The following is a 17,194-nucleotide window of genomic DNA, read 5'->3' as shown; positions in this document are numbered from 1 at the left end:
TGTATGTGTGTGAGTGTGTCTGTCTCCATCCTCATGGCGTAACGGTTTTCATATAGGGGCGCAACACAGCCTTCCTGACAAGGTCTCTCCTTTTTTATGAGATTATACACATTGTACTGCTTTGGGTTTTCAAACAGCCTTAATAGTTTCAGTTTTTAGTGAACTGATGGTCATGTGGAAGATAGTTTTTGTTGGTTTGGTTGTTTTACTTGTCCTGAAATTTTTCCTATCCGACAAAAAAGTTATCAATCTTGTATCAGTACTCTCCCCATTAAAAAAAAAATTACACTGGTCTATGAAATTTGAATCTGGGGAACATTGCACCCAGCTGAGAATGTATTAGTATGAATTGTGGCAAGTCACTATAACCCTTTTGTGAAATGTATAGTTTTACATTTAGAAACCCAAACACAGATGTCACTTTATGCTCAACAGTAAGGACATAGAAGCTTATAAACAGAACTTAGATAATAGCTCAGGCCATGCACTTAAGGTTCATTGTCGCTGCTTAAACTAACCAGTAATAGTATTATTATCACTGTTTTTCAGATGATGAAAATCAGATGGAGTTAAATAATTTTTCCAAGGTCCTCTAACTGCTATATAACAGAGCCAAGATTTGAATAGGAGTCTGACTGGTTCCAAAATGTTTCAGGATTTAAATAGATGTCTGACTGCTTCCAAGAACTTTCTAGCATCGAGGGAAAGACAAAACTGAATTAAGGAGTTAGAAAGAAAATGGAATTTTCACAAACTAAAAGACCAAAGTATCACATATTATATATCTTTTCCCAGAGAAAGGAAATGTAAAAAGGGAATTCATAACTTGCTTTTAAAGCTTAAGGAGTATCATGCATGTAGAATTCAACTAGTTTTGATTTCACCAGAGCAAATTTCAATGTGGTAGGTTGTACAGAGTGTACTAGTGCAAAGAGAAATGTATTTTGTGTTGTTAACTTGCAATGGTGTATCAGGAGGGAATGCATTTGTTTCAGATTTGCCTACAGTGGCTTTATCAAATATGGACTGATCTGTGTCATGTAACAAGAAGTGCCGGTGGGGTGGTTGCTGACACTGTTTCACTAACTCAATATTAGGGCCAACCTTGCTTCAATTTCCTTGGCCTTGCTCTCCTGGTTATACAATTGCTGCTACAGTTCCTGCCATTACATCTCTATTCAAGAGAGAAGAAAAAAAAGTGTTCCAGCTACATATCACTCATTCTGTCATCTTTTCTGAAACATCCCCAACCAACTTTGGTTTTGTTCTCGTTAGCCAGCTCAGGGTCAAATGTCCTCACCCCTAGTTTCAGTGGAATTTGCGAAAGCAAGGAATAACTTTGCCATGATTGGCTTAGACCGTGGGTCAGCCAGATTGGCCCCAGGACCAAATTCAGGCCACCTCTGTTGTTATTAATAAAGTTTTATTGGAACACAGCCACACGCATTCATTTATACATTGTCTATGACCGGTTTCACTCTACGATGGCAAAGCTGAGTAGTTGTGATAGGGGCCATATGGCCTTTAAGGTCTAAAAATATTTGCCGTTTGTCCTTGTACCAAAAATGCTTGCTACCCCTACCTTAACCAGTCATGACCCATTGCCTGGTGTTGACCACATAGACACTGCTGCTAACTGGGCTTCCACTAAGCAAGGAAGAAGGAAGAAAAGGAATATTGGAAAAGAACCAACAGAATATGTCAAGTTACCTTGCCCAACTAATTATATACAAGACCAAAAACTATAATGTATATCTGTTTTAAGTCACAGGGTCACTTTAAATATATAATTTTTCTGCTGTTCATTTCTTCATGAGCCAACCAAGAAAATGCAGACAGGTAGAAATTTTGCAAATGCTGTATACAGAATTGGATGATTGGCAGTGTTGTGATATATCATGAATCCAGGAAGATAATCCCTAATTTACTGACTTTTATACAGCACTGTCTAAGATATTGTCAGACTAAGTCTTAGACACACATTTCACTGGCTGACACTTCCCTTTCAACTATTTATTTTAGGTTCTTGCATACACTGAAGGACTTCACGGAAAATGGATGTTCAGCGAGATACGAGCTGTCTTTTCAAGACGTTATCTTCTACAAAACACTGCTTTGGAAGTATTTATGGCAAACCGAAGTAAGGCCCCTTAAATATTATGAAATGTGCTCATATTTGGATGTTATTTATTTACATAGAATGATACGGTTTTCATTTTTCCCTGCTGTATTTCTCTCTTTGATACGCCCTCACTAAAATAAGAAGAAAAATTAGTTTGTTTGAAAATGTTAATCCTAGATTTTTCCTGGATAATGCTGTACAGAAAGCTGATTTTCCATGAAGATACATTACCTTGACAAATAAATCATGAGAGGCACTTGAAAATGATTTCTAAAATTGATGGTTAGTTCTCCTGTGGCTTTCTAACTCGTGTTTTTTCTTTTTCCCACAGCCTCGGTTATGTTCAATTTCCCCGATCAAGCAACAGTAAAAAAAGTTGTCTATAGCTTACCTCGGGTTGGCGTAGGGACCAGCTATGGTTTGCCACAAGCCAGGTAATTATATCATATCACGCATTATGTATGGTTCGTTAATTATATCATATCACGCATTATGTATGGTTCGTTAACATATTTTAATCCTAGTATGACAGAAATATAAATAAGGTTATACCATTATAATTATTTTGAGAACCAAGGCATTTTCTTTCTCTGCAAGTCATTTGTAGGCAAAGAGGCTGTGAAACATCTATTTTAAGAATGACAGAAGAGTTGATGTATAAGTTTTATTTAACACCTATATAAATGAGGAAGTAAAAAAGTTGATTGTATATCATAGCTCGCACATCATTAGGACATTTTTGCTGAAGATCTTACAAAAAACATACCAGAGCCTCATGATATTTGTGACTAATTGTTGCATGATCGCATATAAACTGTTTGTATAAATGCTGCACATAGATGCTTCTTCATGAAAGTAATAAAACTCTTAGAATTTGTTGAGGTTAATAGTTATGAATGATGGTGTGGTTTTAACCATTTCCTAAATGTTTCATCTTGGTATTTTAAAATATAATTTTGAAATCTTATTTTATCAAAAGATACTAGTCTAAGAGAAAACATAGTAATTATGTGTATCACTAATATCAGTCAGTTTTTAGCTCCATGTAACTGAATACCTGTCTAAAAGTGGCTTAAACACTAGAGTGTTTCGCGGTTTGAGCCTTACTTTATCAAAAGTCTGGAGCTAAGGAGTTTCCAGTACTGTCTCCGACGTTCAGTGATGTCAAGACCCTCAGTCGGCCTCCTGGTCACAAAATACCCACTAGTGTTCCAGATAGCACAGCTTCACACAGTTGCATTAAAATGGGGAAAAGACACAAAGGGTTTCTCCTCGAGCCTCTAGGTTTTAGGAAAGAATATATTTGTGAGAAGCCTCCTGCAATCTTTATCTTAGGTCCCTTTGGCCTGAATGGGCTCACCTTCCTGTCCTTTGAACAATCATTGCCAAAGCGAAGTGAGTTAACTGGCTTAGGCCAATCACCCTCTGGGTAAAACTCAGGGTAAACTGTACCTCTGAAGTCCTCGCCACCTCCTGCTTGAACAAAACAGGTCCCTGTTGGCCAGAAAGAAAGATACTGACTTGGGACAGACAAACAACAATGTCTTCCACATCAGTCACTCTGTCCATGAGAATTATTGCAGAGCCCAGCGTGGATGGACAGGAAAACTAATCTTTGTGTATCTTCCCTTAAATAGGCTACAGACATTTAAAAGACAGGGACTGTGTCTTCTGTATCTTTTAATCTATAGAACCTAGCACAGAGCCTAATTGCTGAGATGCTTTTTAGGTGCTACTCAACTAGAATTACCTTGATTTACAAAGCATCTGTTCTTGTATTAAGCTCACAGTGTAAGACCAATTCACTGACATGTATGTACAAGCTCAGGATATTTGCTAGGAGAATGACAAGATTAAATTAAGACATTAGTGGATAATGAAGAAATACTTATGTAGAATACAGGTCAGAGGAAAAATGCATTTAATCTATCGAAAAAAAGAAAATGAGGTTAGTTTTGCAAGACTTGTTCTTACTGAATCGAAGCTGACTCATGTAATCACTGCTTCCTTTCCCAAGTGCTTACAAACTGTTCGTTTAATCGTCAATTCAAGGATTTTTCCAGGAATTGACATTAAGAACTGACAAATAGGTCTTTCTCCTTTTTGAAAATGATCTTCTGCCTCCTGACATCTTTCTCAATGATCATGATTCTTCAGAGATTACCCATACAGGTTTCTCAATGATGTGTGTAATTTCCTTCAGTACTCTTGGACTTGCCTCGACCTGGATTCATTTAAAACAACCGGAAGTTCTTTACTCTCTCCCTTACCTAGTATGAGTATTATTTCCCCTTTAACCACAGTTGGTCTCCCTTTGACTTTTGGAAGATCATCCTTCTTGATGGCAAAACTGGAAACAAAATAGATGCTTAATAGTTTTGGTTTTGCTGTTGCTTCAGACAGCCATTCTACCTTAAAACCCTTTTTTCTGGTCCTTTGGCTTGCCCCTGCCAATGGCTCAATGCATTCTTAGTTTCCTAATAATATCCCAGAAGTCCAGTTTTATGTATTTCCTGTGAGATATAGCCTTGGGAGCAGCAGATAGGGGTGAGAGGAACACTGAATCTGGGCTTGCACCTGCCCCTTCCTGGTGAGGTAACAGTCACAGAGCCTGATACGCTGAGTGGGAACTTAGTTGAAAGAATGAATAACACTAGGCGAGAGGAGTGACATTCTCATCTGCTATAAAATGGAGACATTATCTTTGAAAAGAGATGTTTTATGAAAGTCTTGAGATCATAAAGTGAAGGCATTTTGTAAACTGTAAACACACATACACACTATACACGTATATGGAACATGTACGCACATAGATAAGTAGGGAGGTGGGTAGGAGGGTAGGTAAACAGATAGGTGCACCTACACCCATAAACACGTGTGTGTGATATGTAAGGCCCTGTTATATTTACAGAATTGTCAAAGAGAAGGGATGATGTGTGGCTCCTACAAGTGGAAGCCTTCCAGATGACAGTGTTTTGATAGAACCACGAAGGGCTTCATTCTCGGCTTTGTTTTCTTGACATTGGGTCTTACCGGTTTAAGCAGAGTTTATCAAACTCTAGGAAATTTACTCTAAACTAAACCTACAAGATTTATAAACAAAATTTTATCGGGGTGCCTCGGTGGCTCAGTCAGTTAAGCGTCCAACTTCGGCTTAGATCATGATCTCACGGTGCATGGGTTCAAGCCCTGAGTCAGGCACTGTGCTGACAGCTCAGAGCCTGGAGCCTGCTTTAGATTCTGTGTCTCCCTCTCTCTCTGCCTCTCTCTCTCTCTCTCTCTCTCTCTCTCTCTCAAAAATAAAAATAATAAAAACATTGAAAACAATTTTTATCAAATTCAAAGGCAGGTATACTGCTAGAATAATGGCCTTCACGTATCATGTAAGCCAGTTGTTGGACAAGCCCACCAAAGAGATAACATTACAAATCAGATTGTTGCTTTGTCCTTTTAGAATGAAAGGAATATATCCATTAAGCTAGCATAGCTCAATGAATGCCTCTTTAATTAATTAATATCCATTTACTGAGTTTTCATTTACTGAGAACATCCCATGTGGCAGGGACTATACTTTGTGTTTTAGTTTATAAACATTATATGTCTTCTTCTTCTTCTTCTTCTTCTTCTTCTTCTTCTTCTTCTTCTTCTTCTTCTTCTGGCTTATAAACAACAAATTCTTGAAATTCTGTGAGGCTAGAAGTCTTAAGATCAAGATGCTAGCAAATTCGGTATCTGACTACAACCCATTTCCTGGTTCATAGATGGCCATCTCGCTATGTCTTCACGTGCCAAAAGGGAGCTCTCTGTCCTTAATTCTATTTTTTTAACGTTTATTTATTTATTTTGAGAGAAAGAGAAGGTACGAGTGGTAGAGGGGCAGAGAGAGGGAGAGAATCGGAAGCAGGCTCTGTGCCACAGTGCAGAGCCTGATGCAGGGCTTGATTCCATGAACTGTGGGATCATGACCTGAGTCAAAACTGAAATTCAGAGGCTTAACCAAGTAAGCCTACCAGGCACCCTCTTTGCCCTTAATTCTTAAAACAACCACATTCCTAACACATTGGGATTATCATCCCATTGTACAGCTAGGAAAATTTTGATTTAGGTAAGTTACTTATCTTGCCCAAGTTCATAGCTCACACCCTTTATTTCTATCCTGTGATATCTGTCAAGGTTTCCCACATTGCTCATAAGAACAATACCATCACCCCTGCATAATGATTGAAAAATACCAGCAAAAACTTGCCCATATTCTGGATTCCATACTGAGTACCATTGTTTGGTCAATGCATTTTTCTATTCAGATAGCACAATCAATTAACTTTGGATTTAATTAGATTATTTACTTACCAAAGATACATCTGGTTGTATCCATAAGGTTTGTGATTTTAAATGGTTGCCATTTATTGTGGTACTTAGTAGCTTTTATCTCAGAGGGCAGTTTGTCTTCATCTTATCCCCTGATTCTAAAAGCATCGTAATGTATGGGGCGCCTGGGTGGCTCAGTCGGTTAAGCGTCCGACTTTGACTCAGGTCATGATCTCACAGTCCGTGAATTTGAGCCCCACGTCAGGCTCTGTGCTGGCAGCTCAGAGCCTGGAGCCTGCTTTGGATTCTGTGCGTCCCTCTCTCTGTCCCTCCCCCTGTCCCTCCCCTACTCATGCTCTGTCTCTCTCTGTCTCAAAAATAAATAAAACATTAAAAAACATGTATTTTAAAAGCATTGTACTATAGCCCAAATACATACCAGCCATCCTCATTTAATATCTAAATTTGCTGTAGATGTTTTGAACAGACCTATTGATTTACCGTTTCCCATTCTTCTTCTTCATATGATTGAATTATTTAATTTTTTGGCATCACGTATCTTTTTAGCCATTTTTTCTTAGAGGGTGGCCAATAATTCAAGTCATTTAGTATGTACTTATTGAGACCCCACTATATACTAAGTATTGCTAAAAGCAAATCATATAACAGTAAGTAAAACAAGGTTCCTGCTCTCAATGAGTTTATGGTGGAAAAGGTGAAGCAGTAAACAGGAAAAGCTGGTCATTTTCTTAGACCTGCTGATAAGTAGCTTTTCTCAATTCCTTTCCCATGCCCACATTTTTCTATTACTTTCTCTAAGAATGACATGATAACTTTCTCCCATGATTCCCATTATTGGTACTTAGCAGGATTTGTGTGATTTTTGGTTTGGGGATATTTTTGATGGTCAGAATTATTTCCAGATCAGCAATTTTCTTCCTAAATTGTTTGGGTTCAAAATGTCAACAAAGGCATTCAACATTTTATGATATATATTGTAAAATTTTAGCATACTTCTCTGAGCGTGCTGCAGGTAAGAATTTTAGAATAGCAAGAATGTGATTACAATAGTAATACTGTGCAAATTGGACCAAACATGTGATTATAATAGCACAATGCAAATCGGACTAAGCAAAGTTTATTAATTCTTTGATGATTCAGAGCCTATGTTAGCCTGTTGCCATGACAAAGTCAGGATCAGGGATAAAGTTTACTACATAAAATAGTTGTGTGAGTAGAAGTAAAGCTGGAGAAATTTTAAATATTGATATCAGTATGGATCAAAATCTGGAAGCACTGTAAAAATCATATTATAAGTTAATTGAAAAATGTACCGAATTACAGAATTGATGTATGAAATATATATACCATTTACCATTGCAATGAAGTGAATCATTAGACTCATATGGTTCATTTGGAGTGAGTCAAATATACATTACTAGCAAAGTTTTTTAAAAAGTTAATATTTTAAACATTGAGTTACACCTAATTATTCTTAGAATTCATAATTCGGATTTGAGTTTGAGATAACAAGTTCCTTTCCATCCTTCCCCCCCTCCTTTTCCTCAACTAATATGTATTTTAGCTCCTACTATGTACAAGACAGTGCCTATTAAGATTCCGTGCACATAGAAATATTTGACAATAATCCATGAAACAAAAATAGTCTTAAGTCCACAGTTCCCAAACTGAGCATCAGGGAACCTGGGATGTCACGGTGAACTCACAGGCTTCTGCAGGGCATTTCATGCTTTTTAAGGAAAAACAGCACCATCTGTCAGATACCACACAAACTCTTAGCTCAAGTTAGTTCTACATTTCAGCATTAGATAGCACTGTGTTCTTTTTCATGACATCTTAGCTTTGTAGAACCAGTTTTTGGGAGTTGCTATGATAAAAATTTAAAAAAAGGAGCTGCATGAAACTCAGTATGGAACAGGAGGCATAAGGAGTGGTGTCAGATATAACAACAAGACTTAAGAAGCTGTGCAAAGCCCACGGTGCACACATCCCTTTACTAAGTAATTGTAGTTATTTAAGAATGAAGTAAAAATACTATTTTTATTTCAATTTATGAGTATTATATTTTCCAACAGCTACTTAGTTGTTAAGACTTATGTATTTATTATTTGGATCTAACCACCTAATAAACATGACTGTTAGGTATTTCTCTTGGCCCAGGGACAACATGAAAAAGTCCTTGACATACCAAGAGTAGCATGAATTGAAAACATTTAGGAACCTTTGTCTTAGGTTAGTGATCATTTCAGAAACTCAGTGGCTTTAGCAGACTTTTACAAATACAGGTCACTTTCATTCCTTTTTACATAAACACAATGAACCTCAGGAAGTTCATAATTTACACAGATTGTCCTGATTTTACTCCCTTGAGCTATTCCTGTGTCCCTTCTTCTGAATTCATATGTTTTCAAAGTTCCCGGCTCGTTTTTTTACATCGTTAGAGGGATATGTACAGCGTAGGTAGAGGCTGTACTCCCATGCACACTCTTTGCGGAGGCCTGCCACAATAACACAACTGTATCCATATATAAAGTTCAGTGGCAGCCATTATTATATGAGGTTTAAATCAAATGCTTACAAGCTGGCACCTGACGACCTGCCTACGTAGCTTATTAGCATGGAGTAGATTTGCTATATTGTTCACAAGCTACTTTTACTTATCTTGAGTGTAGTTTCACTTTTTTTGGTCTTGTTGACTTGTAAAATACCCATTTGCAGCCATATTATACAAAAAGGTGTTTTCATTGGATAAAGAAGATGTGGTATATATACAATGGAGTATTACCCAGCAGTCAAAAAGAATGAAATCTTGCCATTTGCAACTATGTGGATGGAACTGGAGGGTATTATGCTAAGTGAAATTAGTCAGAGAAAGATAAATATCATATGATTTCACTCATATGAGGACTTTAAGAGACAAAACAGATGAACATAGGGGAAGGGAAGCAAAAATAATATAAAAACAGGGAGGGGAACAAAAACATAAGAGCCTCTTAAATATGGAGAACAAACAGAGGGTTCCTGGAATGGGTGTGGGGGGGGATGGGCTAAATGGGTAAGGGGCATTAAGGAATCTACTCCTGAAATCATTGTTGCAGTATATGCTAACTAACTTGGATGTAAATTAAAAAATAAAAAATTTTAAAAAGGTGTTTTCATATTGGTTTATTCTGAATAACTAAATGTATCTTTTCTATGGTAGAATTTTGAAAGATTGCTAATATCTGCAATTAAAATGTATTTTTTAATCTACCTAAGGATAAACCATTAATTATTTTAAGTGGATTGATACCAAACCAATGTATTAGTTAATACTGATTTTTAAAAGGCATGAGTTAAAAGAGACTATGTTTGTTATGGTTTGCTTCATTTCTAGGAGGATATCACTGGCCACCCCTCGCCAGCTTTACAAATCTTCCAACATGACTCAGCGTTGGCAAAGAAGGGAAATTTCCAACTTCGAATACTTGATGTTTCTTAATACTATAGCAGGTAAGACATCTCATTCTTTAATTTCATAATACATTTGTGTTCATCAAAAGCATTGGTAATATGACTTGATGGAATGCATTTTTTTTCTTGGAATTCAAATACAGATTAGAATAAATGTGGGAGCACTCACGTTAGATGTTATCAGAAATGGTACAAGCTGGCACTGAGGTTTTAGATGCATTTGTTGTTGAAGAGCCTTTTCCTTGCTCCCCTTTGCCATTTCCTTTGCTGACAGCTTTGTCTGAAGGTTTATTAGAGTCAACAAACCATTGCCAGAAAGTGTCTGGAAATAATAATGGGAAAATGTAATTTCCCTACTTTGTCATTCTCGGCAATAGCAGCTAGACAGGAGAATAACAACAGGATTCTGCCTAGTACAGATGTCACCTGGATTATGGCATGATTGGGTTACAGGATCTTTTCTTCTTAAAATCTTCGAATAAAAATATAAAATCAGATTGCATTTCTAAATGATGAGTAACTGCCATCAACCTCAGCAGTACTGTGCCTGCAAATTAAAAGAAGGTAGTGGCTTTGTTTTCCTGTTAAATCATTGGCTGTCTGTGGGTTAAACATATTTATGAGATTTAAGTGCCTCTTTCTTTTTTCCTAAATTAAGTTCCAAAAGCCCTTATTCATGTTGAATTACAAAAAGTTTACCTCTATAAATCAGGCTCTGCAAAAACTTCTTGGAATAACATGAATTGAAGTAACTATATAAACACATATGCTCCCCTTTGGTTCTTGTTCTATTACGAATGAAGGCTCAGAACCATGAATTTAGAGACATGTTCTCTGAATAATTGCTTAAAAAGGATAACTGTGTAATATTACTCTTCTTAAATCAATCACATATGTGTGAATATGGATGCTATAGGGGTACACATAGTAAATATGGGTGATGCAGATATATATTAGATAGGCAAGAGAACACAATTTGTGAACAAAAGGGATAAAAAAGTTGTTGAAAATGTCTTTACATTTTAATCATTTAATACATATTGTAATGTAATGCCTTTGTGAATAGGACACTAGAGGTACAACCAAAGGTCTATTACGTAAATTAAATTTTATTGTATATTGTATACACACATCTCCATCCTCTACGTGTATCTTCATGATATATTCATGTCTTTCGTATATATAATATATATGTGTATATATATGTATATACACATATATATGTCAGTAAACATGATGTTTATATCTTAAAGAAACCTATTTGCTCCCTTAAAGATACAAGAAACAGGTTATACTGTTTAATTGGCACATATTGTGTCCATGTACAGATAGAGTGAACTTAAAGATCTGAAATATAAAAACCTTCACTAGCATAGCAGGTAACCACATGATGTAGCAGAAAGAAGCTTCAGTGCCAAAGAGAAGAAGGATAGAATCTGAGGTGTGCCAACTCTGTCCTAGAGCATAGATGGAATTTCAGGGTGTAACCCTGTCCTGGACTTCGCTCTTTCAGTAACCATATTTAATCTGTTTACATCTGTTGTATCAAGTGATACGTTTGGTCATATATTGTCTCATTTTATACTATTTAAAAAATTTTTGTATTCTTTTGTTTTTCTTTGGCCTTATAAAATTTCTCCCATTTGTTAGTGACTGTAGGAATCCTGCTATTAATTCTCCTAGAGATATGTTTACATTTTTAAAAACCCTCTAAAGTATATTTTCCTTATTTTTGAAGTCAAATATGAATCAGCAGTTTTAATTACTCCTATATAAGAACTTAAAGTCAATTTACTTCTTGTTCACTGCTTATTTTTGTCAATATGATTTACTACCCAGAATCTATGTTCTTATAGAACTCATATTTTTTGGAGTCCCTATATTTTGCATATTATGAAGGATTTCAAACTCTACTAAAATTTTCTCCTTGTTAATGCAGTACATCATTTTCAGCTACATGGATCTTTACCTGATTTTTAGGATAATGTTTGGTCTCTTTACATTTTTCTGCAGTGTTTTTCCATATTCCCTGTGTTAGGCTTCTCTGTTATCTATGCTTGAGAGATCTATCAAGGCTAATTGTCTACCATATGTCATGGATGGGCATAAGATTTTTTTCCTTGGCTGTGTTAACTATTTGGAGCTGTTGTATATAAAACTGGAAGACAGGGTGATATACCTCACTCACAGTTCAGTTTCCAGTCGAGCTGGCATTTATATTAAACTGTTCTGCCATTCTAAGGTGGGTTTCTTGCTGTCTTTCTGGATGGAATGTGGTCTAGTTCATTGTTCTAAAGGACTCTTCTAGTCTCCATCCCTTCCTACTACATTTCACTGATGTCAGATACACTTCCCACAATATGGTACAGTACCGCCTATAACCACCGCCTACCCCATGCCTGTTGCTGTCTGGGAGTTTCTTTCTCTGTCAAGCTCTGGAAAGATTGCAGTCTGGATAAGATAACATTGTGTTCCCATCTGTAAGCTATACCTGAGCAATACAGACACTGTTTTTTTCCTGGTTGGGACAGTCTTTGGGTTTCTGAGCCAGAGCATGCAGATCCTAAGGGATGTCTCAGTGTCATTCTACTCTCTTTTGAATCACTGGGATCTGTTTCATTTGATGACATAAAGAATGTATAGGCCACTGGCTTTTTAAAAAAAGAATTCATTGGGCCTTTCCTTTATAATGATCATATCTAAACATTGAAGCCCGTCTGTTGTAGACGGCGGGATAAAATGAAGTATAAAATTGGGACTAGGAGCTCAGAGCACTTACAACTGGATGGGTAAATGAACTATACATAAATAAGAGAGCATTTTAAGACAGCTGATGTTAAGTGCTGAATAAGTGCTGTAAATAATGAATGCTCTGAGAGCTAAGCAGAGTGGAGGAATTTTAAATATGTGTTTGTCTGGGGAGGAAAAAAAGAGCAGAGCTTTACAAATATTTCTGCCGGTTGGACATGTGATGTGTTCAGTGGACATGGGTATCGTATCTTGGCTCAGAGCAGAGAATATTGGAGCTATCGGTAAGAGCCAGATTGTAAAGAGCCTGATCTTAGACTCTTAAGAGGTCAGTATGGTTTTGGAGTAGAAGGGGACACAATATAGAGTTTTAGGAAAATGAAACTGATGACTATGTATGGCCTGAATCGGAAATAAGATAGCCTACAGTTAGGGAGAGCTGTTGATAGGAGTGTATTACAGGTCTCTAGATACGAAGCCAATGTGTTCAGTTTTTTAGTAAATAGTCGCTGAACACACACTCTGGTTCTGACACTGCAGAGGAAACTAGAGTGTGGTTTCTGCCTTTGAAAAGATGATGGCGTAGTTGGCAAAACACATACGCACACCAGCAATTCCACGAAAAAGTGATAATTATTAGAACAGGAGAACATACAAAGCCATTTGGGGTCACAGAACTAGAAGGCATTACTTGTAACTAAGAGATCAGGGAAAGCTTTTCATAGGTAACACTTAAATTGAAAAGTATAATATAAGAAGTCACTGGAATCACGTCTGTAGGGGAGTGAAGAAAGTGGAACTCAGCAGAAAGAGAAATTGAAGCCCAAGGCAGTGCAGAAAAGGCAAGGGAGACAGGAGCTAGAAGTTCAGAGTTGTCTTGCCTTGAAGCAAGGTGGCCAGGCCTTCATTACCTCCTCCACACTGCTATCGCTGGATGCAGACTCCTGGGAAGGAGACAGGATCTTGCGTGAGAGGGCTTTCTTCTGATGCTGGCGACTCCTGGAGAGGGACTTGGCCGAGCACCACCAGCCACACGGTCAACACCAGCAACATGGCCACCAAGCCAGCATCCTCCAGGATACCAGTGGTTCTCAGAATCACGTGGAGGGCTTACTAAAACAAGGATCGTTGAACCCCATCCCCAGAGCTTCTGACTCAGTAGCTTGAGGGTGGGGCTCAAGAATTTGCATTCCTAACAAGTTTCCAGGTGATGCTGATACCACTGGTCTAGGGCCCACACTTTGAGAACCATTGCACCACCTCTATATTCCTTAAAAGATATATCCCTTAGAGGGGGGCTACTGGGTAACTCAGTCAGTTAGGCATCTGACTTTTGACCTCTGCTCGGGTCATGATCTCCCGGTTCGTGACTTCGAGGCCCTCATCAGGCTCCATGCTGACAACGTGGAGCGTGCTTGGGATTCTCTTTCTCTGCTCTCCTCCACTCTGTCTCTCTCAAAGTAAATAAACTTAAAAAAAATAAATAAAAGATATACCTAAAGATAATTGTATTAATCCTCCATAGCACTCATATCTTCTATAGCACTGTCTATATCATATATTTTGGCATTTATGCTAATTTGTCCATAGCATTTTATGTGTATATTTCATCTCTCTAGTGAGATTATGAGATTGCTACAGAAAAAAAGCAAGTTTTGCTAAGTAAATACCCATTAAATTGAACTGATTTATACTTAGGCTTTGCAAGTGTTTTGCTCGATTGTGTGATCTGTTATATGAATTTACGAGAATTGCTGGATGAGAGATTCTTTAAATTTCCTGGATTAAAGAGAAGATTTACAAAGTGCCTGGGTGGCTCAGTGGGTAACACTTGATCTGATTCTTGATCTCGGCTCAGGTTGTGATCTCACAGGTTTGTGAGTTCGAACCCTGCATCAGGTTTTATGCGGACAGTGTAGAGCCTGCTTGGGATTCTCTCTCTCCCTCTCTCTCTGCCTCTCTCTCTCAAAATAAATACATAAACTTAAAAGAATGAAAAATAAAGTAGAAAAGTTACAGGATGGGAATCTGGAAAGAAGATTGGCTTCACATTTTTAAAAATACAGGCTAATGTGACTTAGTAAATTTACATTTTCTGTAAAAAAGCATTTTGGTTCCTGTCTTACACTCTCAGACTCAACCTTTTTTCTCCAAAATATTGTTTTAGCATGACATATATAATACATTTATGCCCCATTTCTTGTTCTTCATATTTTGAGGTCTGTCATACTTGGCCAATTTTGCTTTTCTCCTTTCAAGATGCTTTTAAAAATAAGATTCTGTATAAAGCATACAGCAACAGTGTCTTAGTATTAATGCATTATTAGATTTTTTTAGACCCTCATGTGATACATGTATATATACATAATTGCATATAAATAAGCACACATTTTATTATATATAGGTGAGTTTTGTAAAGATACTTTACATGAAAAGTTTATCAAAAATTCTGAAAACATACTATTTTTAAAAGACACCTAAAAACTCACAGATGTTTTCATGGCCTTTATTTTGTTCTCCTTATAAATCTAATAAATATTCATTATAGAAAATTGGAAATATAAATGAACTCACTCATAAGCCTAGCCGTATATATCACATTAACAATTTTGGTGGCTTTTTTCTTTTTTCTTTTTCCATGTGTGCCTGTCTCATTGGGAACCTGCTACAAATGCAGGTTCAGATTCTATTTTTTTGATTTCATTAAATGTTCTTGGGAAGACATGATTTTTAAAACTGCATGAAAGTCCAGCTCAGGACTCTGGTATAATTTATGTAACGATTTCTGAAACACATGGTTTTGTTTTGTTTTGTTTTGTTTTGTTTTGTTTTGTTTTGTTTTCAAGGAACATTAAGTTTTGGAAGATTTACGTAGAAGAATTTTTTCTTTTCTTTTTTATTTTTTTTACATGTAGAAGAATTTTAATAATACTTAGAGTTCAAATAAAGTATGGTTTCAACCTTTAATTCCTGGAGTTGACCCGATTTCTGTTCATTGTGTTCTGAAAGATACAACCTATGCCTCATTTTATACCTTATTAGATGCTACCATGAACAAGATGTTAAAACCTGGCATTCTTGCATTTAAGAAAATAGCAGAGTGATTGCTAACATAGCTTTGTCTAAATGATTCTGTTAGGTCTGAGGATTTTTCTAAAGGTTTTCGAGTTGTGTTTCATATGATCAGCTAATGAATTCAGCACAACTTCCCCAACCCCAACCTTTTTCTCCTGTTTAGCATTTTCCACTTTTTTACTCTGTGATGTACAAGCCCTCCCTGGTTAATTATGTATATATTTAGCTACTGCATGTGTTGGGCTTATTATTGTCATCTAATTAGATGTAACTTGAACTGCTTGCTTCTAGAAAAATCATTAAAAATTCTTTCCTAATGACCTAGAGATGACAAAATGTCTGTAAAGTGTGAAGAAGCAGACAAGCACAGGAACATCGCTCTTAAAGAGTGTTAATCCAGATGCTGCAATCATCTAATTAAACAATATTTTGCTGTCATTAACATTTTCACCAAGGAATTGCAGTTATAATTTCTTTGTCAGCTGTCTCTAGATCACTTTACCTTCAAAACTAAAGTGCCATATAAAAACATTAAATTGGATGGTTTAATTAAAAAGTTTTTTTCTTTAAATGAAGAAACATATCCAGTGTTTCTGAGATCTCATTTACTGTGCTTCACTTTTATTGTTTGAGTAGATTAGTGTCATAGGCTTGCAATATTTAATATTCATCTTCTAAGATAAAACCTTATGAGCATAGTTAGTAAAAAAAAAAAAAATCAGCACTTACCACTGCTGGAAAAAAAAGAACCCTACCAATTACAGCATATGGTTATTTACTAAATTTCAATTATCCTTAAAAAAAAAAAAAAACCCAAAATATAAAAAACAAAAAAACAGAACAGTTGATAAGTAGGTTCCTCTAAGTGCCAGAACCTAATAGGTATTACTTTGGAAACATTTCATTTTTTTTTTTTTTAATTTAGTAAAGTCTTTTTGTTTGTTTGTTTGTTTCACTAAGGTGTTTAGTAAAATAATTAAGTAACATGCTAATTTATGAATGCAGAATCCCAAAGTACCATTTAATTATTCTTTTTCATCCATGTGATTTTTAAATACATTGTACATTTTTCATTTAAATAAAAAATATCCATATTGCAAGGCTTTTAAGTGAAAATTTTTATTTAAAAAGGTTTGACTATAACTGTATAAGTACATTTATTTATAAAATTTTTTTGTATTTATTAGAATTTAAATGGTGCTATCAGCCTTCGTAATTTAAATATTGCTAAATTTTCCTAAGAATTTATTTTGAAATAACCTTCCAAAGATCATTAAAAGTGAATTACAAAACATGTTGCAGAGAACAATTTCATAAACTGTGAGTGTTGGCATCCATCAATGTTGTGTGTGTATTTTAAAGACAATGCTTGCTTTCTTTGTTCTTTTTCCAGAAATACTATTCTATCATTTCCTATATTATAAAGTCACTTCTATTAAAAAGCTGGTATCTTCAAATATGGTCTCT

The 17,194-nt window shown here is 36.2% G+C and overlaps 1 protein-coding gene across 10 annotated transcripts in view; it reads left to right on the top strand.

Moving 5' to 3' along the window:
- Positions 1-17,194, top strand: part of NBEA (neurobeachin) — a 678,106-nt gene that overhangs the window by 551,266 nt on the left and 109,646 nt on the right. For all 10 annotated transcript variants that reach the window (XM_078434421.2, XM_078434419.2, XM_078434413.2 and 7 more), the window contains 3 exons: positions 2,023-2,140; positions 2,454-2,556; positions 9,828-9,943. In XM_078434421.2, the coding sequence (XP_078290547.1) occupies positions 2,023-2,140; positions 2,454-2,556; positions 9,828-9,943 (337 nt within the window). The remainder of the gene's footprint in view (positions 1-2,022; positions 2,141-2,453; positions 2,557-9,827; positions 9,944-17,194) is intronic.

The sequence above is a fragment of the Panthera onca genome, chromosome A1, assembly GCF_046562875.1.
Source record: "Panthera onca isolate mPanOnc1 chromosome A1, mPanOnc1 haplotype 2, whole genome shotgun sequence".
Taxonomy (NCBI): Eukaryota; Metazoa; Chordata; class Mammalia; order Carnivora; family Felidae; genus Panthera; species Panthera onca.
Note: the sequence above shows the minus strand (reverse complement) of the source record. Positions and strands in the feature narration are given on the sequence as shown.